We start from the raw sequence: 10,957 nt of genomic DNA, 5'->3' as shown, positions 1-10,957 counted from the left end.
TGATTAAATACCCCCAAAATAAAGCCCTATCTGTCCCCAAAAAAGGGTATAAAATTCATTTCAGTACAGCGTTGCATGACGGAATAAACATCAGTCAAAGGACTGCAGCGCTGAACACTGAAAAATGGCCTGGCCAGGAAGGGGGTCTAAACACCTGGTCTTGAAGTGGTTAATGGGCAAATGTCACAAAAAAATATATTTGGCTAGCCAAAACAGGTACCACACAAATTTACACTTAAATGAAACCTGTCAATTTCAATGAAGCATACGATGACAAATTCATAAGCAGAGGTTTCCTTCAGGTAGAACTGCAATTCGGAATGCTAAGTAGTGATGGGCTAGGGTGTGTTCGCAGCTCCACGTGCCGAGCCCGCCAGGAAGCTGACTGCGCCAATCACAGGTACTGAGACATTGTCCTGGTCCGCAGCTGCAGAGATCGGGATATGTCTCAGTGCCTGTGATTGGCGCTGCGGCGCTGTCAGCTTCCTGGTGGGCTCGGCACGTGGAGCTGCGAACATGCCCGAGCCCATCACTAATGCTGAGTAGATCTAGAAATATGGAAATTAACTCTCCCTCCATCTGAGTCTTCCTATTTGTCAGTAAGGGTGCCCACAACATAAAAGGACCAATAGGTAAGCTTCAGAGGCATGTGGAGATGATTAGTTCCTTTTTTACAGGAAAAGTCAAATTTCACATATATCCTCAGCTGTCTAGCTCTGGGTCTACAGAACATTTGACATGCAGTTTTGTTTGAAAGCAACATCTGCTTGTTCTGCATGTTCAATTTAAATTGTCCTGCTGTGTGATGGTTGACTTTAACACATTGTAGTACACTCTAACCCTTTAACTTAACATATAATTGCTAAGATTGTTGGTATTTATGTTTTAATAGGCAACCTGAAAGTTAAAAATCAGTTCTTAACAGATCTAAAGAGAACTGCACATGGGAATGTGACAAGGTGATACTGATAGACTGATTTGCACTGCATAAGAAGACAACCGTGTCCATAACCTCACAAATAACCTGTTACAGAGAGGCTTGTGAAGCAAAAGAAAGCAAAGAACTCAAATGGAACAGGAGTATTATTACCAAATGAAGTACTCGGGCACTAAAGTTATTTTCTAAAGCCACTAAGATGGCAAAAATAGATCCATATTCTCTAAGTCATGGAAGACATTACTAACAATTGTCACAATGCTTTTCATGTTCGTTTGCATTAAGTATGCATTAAGTATCACGTGTGAATCCACGCTACATACTACTTTTGTGCTTGGGTTTGTTTTTTTCAGTATCCCGAAAATCTCAGTGCTATGGTATAAGAAAATACACAGGATACAAAAGTTCAAAGCTAGTGTGTTGAAAATTCATGAAAAATTAATCTTCGCAGATACTGAGAAGCGGCGGGAGGAGAGGACATGGCGATCTACCAGTGATCGCCACGAGATCGACTGGTAGATCGCCATCGACCTTGTGGGCACCCCTGCTCTATGTCCTGTGTTGACTGGCATTGAATGCGCTAAAGAGTAGTGATGAGGCTGGGTTGGATACAAACTGAGTGTGCACAAGCCTGCTCAAAACTCTGACTGCCACCCGCTTCTCCCGACCAAATCTGTGACAGCAGTTGCGGAACAGGCGTTCCTCACCTCTGTGTGATGCATAGCTGCAGGGCGGGGAATGCGCCTCCCTGCAACTAACTGGGGTCAGGAGAATGGGGTGGCGGTCAGTTTTGAGTGGGCTTGGGTGAACTCAGGCTAAATGAGTTTGCACCAAGTCCGGCCTCATCATTACTAAAGAGAACATACAGAAAGCTACAACATAATATGATGCAACATAAAAGCATACTACGCAAGCAGGGATTCATAAAAAATAGCTATTTGATTTATTAGATAATAACTGAAGCCATTTTTCTGTCTTTACTTACAATGTAAGAATAACAAATGTACAATTTTTATGTCAGTGTGTGCATATTATAAGCCTTACATAATAATTGGTAAATTATTCAGTATATGTAAGATTTAAAAACGCAGCAAAATATATATCATGTTCATCCTTCGGAAATGGCTCAAGTACACAGGAATATTGTTTAGAGCCTACATTTTAACAAATAATGAGACCTATCGGACTGTTAATAAAACAGTAACAGCAGCACACAGCAGAAAAAGTGCAAAACTGCTACCATTAGCTGGGTTGGAAATATTAGTTCATATTTCTTCATGTTCTGTGTGTGTATTATTGTACCATCATGGATTTTTTGTAATGACCAATTAATGTTCAATTAAGACATTTGTACAACTTACATTCATTCTTTTTTGACATACTTTCATGTTGTTCAGCTGCTGCAGATCCAGCCCCTGGGAAAGTGAACGATGTCAAGCTGCTGCTTCCATCACTTATCTGAAAGCAAAAAGTATGGCAAAATAAAAAAAAATAACTCCACATATATTTACTACAAGTACAAATTTTGTGGTTATTATCAAATAGTTCCAAGGCTGTGTCTATAAAGGAAGATTTCACCTACAAAGGCAGGGTGTCAGGTATGAATGTGGAGGGCCTTTAATTTGACCTTTTAGTACAGAGGGCAGTTCCCAACACTATTAATGAAGTAACACAATACACTGCTGCTGTCCTAGTCACCTAAACAAGCAGCATTACATGCATCTGACTTTTCTTTTTTATTACCAAAGTATTAAGATAAATATAAGGATAATACAACATTCAGTAAATATGGGGCAAGAGTGGGACGTGGCACACTAACAATAAAAGTTAATTAAACATACAAATTAATTATGCCCCAAATAAGCAAAATGACCTGAATTAGCTGTGGGTTGGGCAAATTAATAAATTGATAAATAAAGCCCACTATGGGGTGGGGGGGATCATTCAAGCAGAACGCCAGCCTCAACATTTTCTGCTCCACCTGCTATCACTGGCATTTGGTGGAAAACTAACCTGCTCTTTAAAGCCCAATTGAGCCTTCAACCTTCAGTTTGAATAGCTAAATAAAGGTGCACCAAAATAAAAGGTATGCAAAGTCTTACAGTTCTGTTTCTTTCTAAAGCTGCTATGGCAGAAAGCCTGTCCCCTGCTAGCAGCTGCATAGTGGGACCCTCACAATCTGAGGGGAACCAGTGCAGAGGTCTGACATGCCCCTTTACTGAATCAGACCTATAGCTCTGCAATAAAAGAAGCTCATGCAGCCTGCTAGGATCTGGCTCTGACTCAGCAGAGGGTGTGTTGGACCTCTGCAAAGAGATCACTGCTCCCCCACAGAAAGCAAGGGTCCCACTCTACAATATGCTGGCACGGGACAGGCTTTTCTAATGTGGTTGATATTTCTTTAAGAAAACAAACTCTAAGGATTCATTCACACCATCTGCGTTGGAGCAACGCTGGCTGTTGTTTTCAGCGCAGCCCCAATGCAAGACAAGGCAATGTGCATTGTCACGGAAGGTGCCCATTTACACCACAGCGTTGAGGTAGGAATGCGGTGGTGTGCGCTGAAAAAAGTAAGGAATGCACTACTTTTTTTTTAGCACAGTGGGATGCGACACAATATAACCGCCTCGAACCCTGCTGTGTCCGTAGAACTGAATGTAATGTCACTTGTGACATTTCAATAAAGTTCTAACAAAAAAAAACAAAAAACACTGTGCGATGCGCTGGGATGAGCGCTTCGGCACTGTGCCAGGGCGCCGCACACCAGATGCTGTGCGGTTAGCGCAGCGTCTGTTGTGAATGGGCCCTGGGACTTTTGTTTTATTACAAATGTATTTAGTCAATGTAAACAACTGGGCTATAATTTTCTCCCCACCCTCCTCTCACTCTGTGCCTCTGAATTTTCATTGAAGGGCATTGCAGCAAGTACACTGGTTGTCTTTGCAATGCCCAGCCTCCCTGGGCTACAGGAGGTGTCAATCACTGCTGTTATGCTCTCTGTGGTGCACACAACTTCCATAGAGTCAGTTTAATTTGGATGAGGAAGAATTAGCTGCAGAGCCCGTCCCCTCCATTTACACATTGAATCCAGGGACTTAGGATATCCCCGCAGCAGTTGGCATGTTGATGAGCGTAATGTCTGCACAGTGCAATACAGACTGCAAGCACATGTAACAGCAGCTTGTTTCTTCTGGTGAGAAAGGTTTTTTGCAGGGAGCCCTCCTCCTCCCTGTGCTCCCTCACATACTCCTCTGCAGCGGACAGTGTACTGTATGTTGTTGTATTGCTCTCTATGTGTTGTTTCTCAGTGAACACAACTGACTTGCTGCGTTCTTTTCTGTATTAGGTGACCACGTGTGCTGTATTACCCACTTATACAGGAGCAGTAAGGAGTATGGTAGGGGAGCTCAGAATAGTGCCTTATTCTGTGCACTGTGATCCAGACCGCAAACACATGTAACACACAGCAACTGGTTTACTGTCTTGTACTGTTCACATTTAGACAAAGCTGTGTGTATGATTCAAATAGGCATTATGTCTGAAAATGGCAATCACTACTGCAGTGGGTATTACCGCAATATTGTGCTGGCTCCACCTAACTCCTACCACCAGTCTGAGAATGAAAAAGAAGCCAGTCATGGGACTGCTTTTTTGTTCTCTCCATGGTTAGGTAGAGAGCCCAGGATCAATGTTAAAATAAGAGCAAAAGCTTTTAGCAGAGGGGATGTAACAAATTATAGACTGCTACATATTGAAGTTCTGTTCAACACATAATAAAAATATACTGTTGTATCTTGATTTGTTGGGAAAGAGCTATTTTTAAATAGTTAAAATGTGTTACCACTAACCAGACTACTCCGTAACATTACTGCAATGTCTGCCACCTTTAATCACTGAGCTGTCTCATACTCACATGGCTGCCTTGTGATGTCCTTCGTTCTGAGTGAAAAGGCCCAGCTTTTATTCTTCCAACTTCTAGCTTTACTGTACCTAAAGAACACTGAAAGAAACACATATTAAAAAGTGAAACTGCCCCCTTACCCCTGCTGGCAAGATTTTCCTTCACATCATTCCTGGGACAGACAACAATGAAAACTGACAACGTTTCTCATGCTGCCTTATTCTACTTAACAGTTGGTATTACTGCCTCCTTGTAAAAATTACTTACTTATCATATGCTGACACCAGTCACCTGAATAGAAAGTAAGGGCAATCCCCACAACAGAGACACAGATAGCGATAGGAAACTGACAGGGGTTCTAACTCTTCCCTGATCAACCCAATTCTAAAATAAAAGTTTTGGATGGGCTTTAATCTACATTTGCAAAATGTACATTTAATCTTTTTGCAGCCGCCACCTTATGCCCTATAAGTAGAATGTGCTTACTGTCGGCTTTACACTGGAAGTGATTCAGGATCACTTCCATGGGCCGCTGAAGGTACTATCTCCTTCATGTTCCATCACAGCTTTTGTTAAAAAAAAAAAAAGTAAAACATTATTTTTTTAAAAGTCCCTGCCCTTTACACATCCACACACACCCAAACACACCGCCACAAACCGCCTTTGTATGAAAACAGCAATTGTGCCACATAATTCAACCAGTATCCAATTGCAAATGGACATTTTATTTTTTTGCTGGGCCATCTCCGACTTTTTCTCCCTGTTTTCGAATTCTCTCTATTCTTCTTTGCACTTCTATGTCTACTTTCCCCATTCCTGAGGCCATGTACCACACACGATTTTTGAGTTAAACAGTACTAATCCGAAGACATTGTATAACCCTGTGTGGCCTACTTGACACAGAACTCTAAAACTTCCCTTGTAACTCTTTCTCAGCTGTTTGGAAGCAGAGATGGGGATGCATATGCTCTCTTAACTTGTCTATGTAATACATGCTTTACATATCTTATGCAGCAACGGCCCACTGCAATGACATAGGGCCTGACATTTTCACTTTTATGTTGTAGTACAATATCTACATGGTTCTAGATTTAATATGTGCATCTCTATAACTTTTGTTGTGCAACTGTTACATCGAGACTTTGTCTTTTGTATGCTTTTATACGTTTAAAACAAAATATTTTTAGAATTGAAAAAAATAAAATTGAAGAGTTATCTTTGACTATGTGTTAGTGGTTGTTGCTTGCTGTAGATATATAGATAGGTGATGTGCATATGCTGCTAACATTTTAAGATTACCAGTTAGACCAGTAGTTTGTTAAATAAAAATATAACTTTCTTAGAAAAGGAAATGATGAGCCCCAGCAGAAAATCTGAATGAACTTGACCAAATCAGTATTTTGTTTGTTTTTATAGAAAGAACCTATGATTAATAGTTTGTTTTGTGAACTTGCTTCTAGTAAGCTGCCAAAACACACTAAAACAGAGGCGAGATCATCTGCTAACACCCTCAAATATTTGACCCAACTGTGGTTAATCTGGACAACTTAGTTTAACAAAACTTGCCAGCCAATGTAAAAAGAACTGAAAAAAGACCCTATAACTAGAGCCATTTAAATTACATTTACATTTCCCCTGCAGAGCGAGAGAACATAAGCTCTATATTCCTATTGTCCTTGTCTCATCTGCTCTATCACTAGGTACATATGCTTGCAAATCGTTGTTTAGATTGTGCCCTCCAGAGATAAATTCCCTTAGCCTATTCTCTAAAACAGTTCAGTGCATGCAAAGAAATAAACTGTTTCACAATAACAGCATAAAAGCATGTATTATTGAATTTATACAGCAGCCTCCAGCACTGAGCAAACAGGGGTCCGTAATCCTTAACTTATATTGCCTAGGATACCCAGACCAACTTTTGGTTCAGTCAGGGCTGCAGTCTCCTAAAATAACCACATGGGGAATCAATAGGATTATTAAACAAGGCCTTTCGAGATTACAGTTATTGCTGCTCTTTATTTTATGTTCAGCCATCTGGAGTCATCAGATGTAACTTGCTATTATTATCCAGTTATGGATCTCCTGAGTCATTGAATATATGATTACAGCCATTCTATTGAAGCCATTTTTGTTTTAATAAGCCTCCTCCCTTAGTTTTCATGATTTAACAATAGGGTCTAATGGAGAGAAATTGCAGTTGATGGTGCACATTTGGGGGTAAAGACAAAAGGTGCCAAAAGAATTAAGTGCAAACAGACCAGTAACTGATAGTCTGTGTTCATGTTGATTATTGTTTACAGGGATTATAAACCTCTGAGCTCACATTAAACAAAGAGAAAATCCTCTATGTGCAGGTTACAAATAACATTGGATTTTACAAAAATATTCTCTAACTGAAGGGAATCACTTCTGTGCTACTAGGGTTAAAAGTAATACATTAGCAACCATACTTCTGAATGTGTTATGTCTACAATAAATTTTATTAAAAAACATAATTCAGCATTATTTTTTATATTGTCCAGGGTATATTAATCCCATTTCATATGTTTTAAAAAACATATTGTGGCCTATATCATAAAACAGTATCATAGAGGAACCTCTTTGGCAACAGTACCACAGAGGAGATATTAATATTATAATAATATTTTCAGAGTTAACTGACCTCTGACTTCAAGCTCTATGAGTTGAGTGGGAGTAAGGTAGGTGCTAGTGCAGTAGTAGAAGGGATTCAGCTGACCTAGAATTCCTATGTTAAGGCAGGAGTACACTCTAGCCTCCCATGGCATCCAGAGTAGGGCTGAAGAGACAACGTCTGTCAATTCAAATGCTTAGTGAGTCAGATGCTTTATGGATGTGGCATCAGTGTCCAAACAGAGTAACCAGAGTGCTCTGTGCATCTGTATAGACATAATACCCATTGCGGACATAAGCTTAGATGCTTGTAACAAGACATCAAAGCTAAAGTTTCCCGGTCTAGTAGTTTTCCTGTTAAGGTGGATGCACAGCGGAAGTAGACCACTGTCTTACAAATTTCCTCTCAAGGGGCAACAGTCCCAACACACTCTCAGGTGGTGCTCAGGACCCTTCAGGGTGCCTCCAGTCTGCACAGAGGAATACCTTGAATTGTGAGTGGTCTTTGTAGCTGTGGGAGCTCTAAAAGACTAAGCCTGGGACAACATGCTGGTTCTTCAAATGCAGGGTAGTATGCACTGCATCAATAAGGCTGGAAATTACCCCTTGCAATTCTGCGGTGACGGCAGAGAACTATGATGTCTCAAAGACAGTCTTTTCAGAGGCTGTAGGGACTCAAATCTAGAGATAGTCACAGTGACCGGTGGCCGAACCTCTATTAAGGCGTAAGATGGTAAGAGATATACTCTGCAGGGGAAGGTGCTGAAGCACGCTTAGAGCCTCTAAGGTCACATTGTGGGAGGAATTGGATGAGTCTGGCCATAAAGTGCTGAGTTGCCATGGAGGTCACTCAATCGAACTGAAGGGGACTCTGATATAGACCCTTTAACTATACGGTTGCCAGATTCTAGAATGCAGGGGTCAGTTTACCAGCACACTCAGGTCTGAAAAGCACCATGTGCCCGAAGGTCACATTCCAGACTAGTTCTGACTGGAGGATAGAAAGTTTTCCTGAAGAGAGGCTATGACAGACCTGAAGGATTCCATGCAGAATTTCTGGGCCAGAATGAAGATATTTAGGGCTTTGAGATCCAAAATGCCCCCCTTTTTGTTTAGTAACTGTGACTTGGGGGGGGGGGTGACTGTAACTTGTGTTTGGGGACTGTGAACAAGTCTGCAATGGGTACTTGGACAATAGCCCCTTGCTCTAGAAGACCCGCAAGCACTGCATGAAGATCTGCTAATCTGTGCAGTTAAATAGGTAGGCTGGTAGACATGAACCAAGCAGAGAAGAAATCTAGCTTGAAGCCCCCTGAAAACCCCTTTCCTTACCCAAGCATGGCTGACAAAATGTCCACAAAAGCTAACAGATATCTCACTACTTTGGAAAGTGGGGGTGCATCTTTATGCTGACAAGACTTATCTCAAGGCATGAGTGACTTGAAAGTCTAGGATTTGTGAATGGTCTGTTTGCCAAGCTTGGGTTTGAACATGGTTTTACAGAGGGCCTCTAACTGTTTGTCATGGGGTCCATGAACACAGGGACTCCTTCACTGGGATGGCTAAAGCTATGTTAAGATGGGATACTGTTGGATCTCCAGCAGGGGCAGTCCATTTCAAATGGGTACAAGATTGATAGTCACTTGGAGGAATGAACACCTTGTTAGGTTTCCTCCAGTCTCCGTAACAGATATATATTGGACCTAGAAAGGGCTTTGTGGCTAACCAGAACGCTAAGGTCTGGAAAGTGCCAAATGCAGAGCCTAGTGCCTGAAGGTCACATTCTAGGATTGCCCTACACTCTACCAGTTCAACAGAGTCCGGGTAACACCTCCAAAGCTAGTTCCGATCTGGATAGGTGCATATAAATTCTAGCGCAGCATCTTAAAAGAAGAATTTTGACTGAAGACAAAAATAGCTAGTAAAAAGAAAGGTTAGCCTTTTCTCAGCAGAGGACCTAGGACACCTCTGCCTAGGACACCAGCAAAAAAACTGAAGCTTGCTTGGAATAGAAAAGGCTATACTGGGTAGTTACGGTTTTGCTACATAATAACAAAATTAATGTTGAATATGCAAAATGCAATACAGTCTCTAAGTATGATATATATTACACCTTTAAATGTTCCCCAGTGACCGGAAAGGAAATATGCAAATAATTATTATTATACAGGATTTATAGTTTGCACAGCGCTTTAATAATGACCTTAGCTCCTTAAAGGAGAATTATGGGGTCAGGGCTTTTCCCCATAGTTCTCCTAAGGGTAACGGGAGGACACAAACTAGCGTCCACCCGTCACTCCAAGCTGTAGCTCGTGGTATACTGAGACGCCACAGCTGTTGAGATCCACCCAGCTGCGGGATTGACAGCTGGTTCTGCCTATCTAGAGGCAGAGCCAGGTGTGCTCGCCCCCTCCCTTGTCCGTTCCGCCAGTCAGCGCTGGAGGATCGGAGCAGGAAGCGGGGAACTCTGCAGGGAGACGTGAGTGACAGTCACAACTCTCTGCAGGGATAGATCGGGAAGTGAGCGAGCGACTGTATGTGTTTGCTTACTTCCCAATCTACTGAGCCGACCTGTGACAGTTTAATTGTCACAGGTCGGCTAGAACTATGAGACTGAGTGATTTTCACTCGCCTCATAGTTCTCCTTTAAGTCGAACTCAAACTAACCCCTTCTTTCTTACATGCCTTATTGTTAACTTTGGGGAAAAAATGCACACTCTAGTATTTTTTCCCTTTTTCCTCTTTAAGTCATTTGATATAGTATACCCCTGACCTATTATTTGGACAGTATACATCAACGTAGGGCTGCAACATCTAATTGATTTAATGATAATCAATAATGACAATCGTTGTCAAAGATTCTCATTATCTATTAGTTGAATTCCCCCCTCCTCGTTCTCCTTGCTGGGACCTACTGCATGCTGCGGGCTGTGTCACCTTCGATCCATGCTGCTCTCCCCACCTGCATTGGCAGATGAAGGGGGAATCAGACGGGACACAGACTGCTGCAGCCGGCGCCCAGTGTGGAGTAGAAACCACTGTCTGCATTACCCCGGTGCCTCCACTGCTGCCCCCGTTCCCCCCACTGCTGCCGGTGATAGAAAGCCGGCGTCAAGTCTCCTATCCAGCAGCTGGGAGCAGTAGCCACCCTGCTATTGGCTATTTTAAATTGCAATAGCAGGCTGGCTATTGCACTTGCCCACTGCCAGGTGTCAATCAGCAGAGGAGGAACTTAAGCAGAACTTTCTCCTTCAGTTCCCTCCTCTATTGATTGACAGCACGTGAGTGCAACAGCCAGCCTGCTATTGCAATAGTTAATAGCAGGCTGGCTATTGCTCCCAGCCACTGCTTGTCATTCCCCAGCTAAAACTATTGAAGCGGAAAAGTGACACTAGGGAAAAGTGACACTAAAAGACCTCTAATGTAACCTTAAAGAGAATCTGTCACCTCCAATGTGCTATCACACAGAGGGCTTGTGAGCCCCCCCC

The 10,957-nt window shown here is 42.1% G+C and overlaps 1 protein-coding gene across 1 annotated transcript in view; it reads right to left on the bottom strand.

The window, feature by feature from the left end:
* MPDZ (multiple PDZ domain crumbs cell polarity complex component) overlaps positions 1-10,957 on the bottom strand; it is a 132,269-nt gene that overhangs the window by 12,801 nt on the left and 108,511 nt on the right. The window contains exons 44-45 of the mRNA XM_018556477.1: positions 4,851-4,937; positions 2,299-2,395 (exon numbers count right to left, since the gene is read on the bottom strand). Of these exons, the coding sequence (XP_018411979.1) occupies positions 2,299-2,395; positions 4,851-4,937 (184 nt within the window). The remainder of the gene's footprint in view (positions 1-2,298; positions 2,396-4,850; positions 4,938-10,957) is intronic.

Source organism: Nanorana parkeri, unplaced genomic scaffold (genome assembly GCF_000935625.1).
Source record: "Nanorana parkeri isolate BGI_ZX_2015 unplaced genomic scaffold, ASM93562v1 scaffold239, whole genome shotgun sequence".
NCBI lineage: Eukaryota > Metazoa > Chordata > Amphibia > Anura > Dicroglossidae > Nanorana > Nanorana parkeri.
This window is presented reverse-complemented; position numbering and strand designations above follow the sequence as displayed.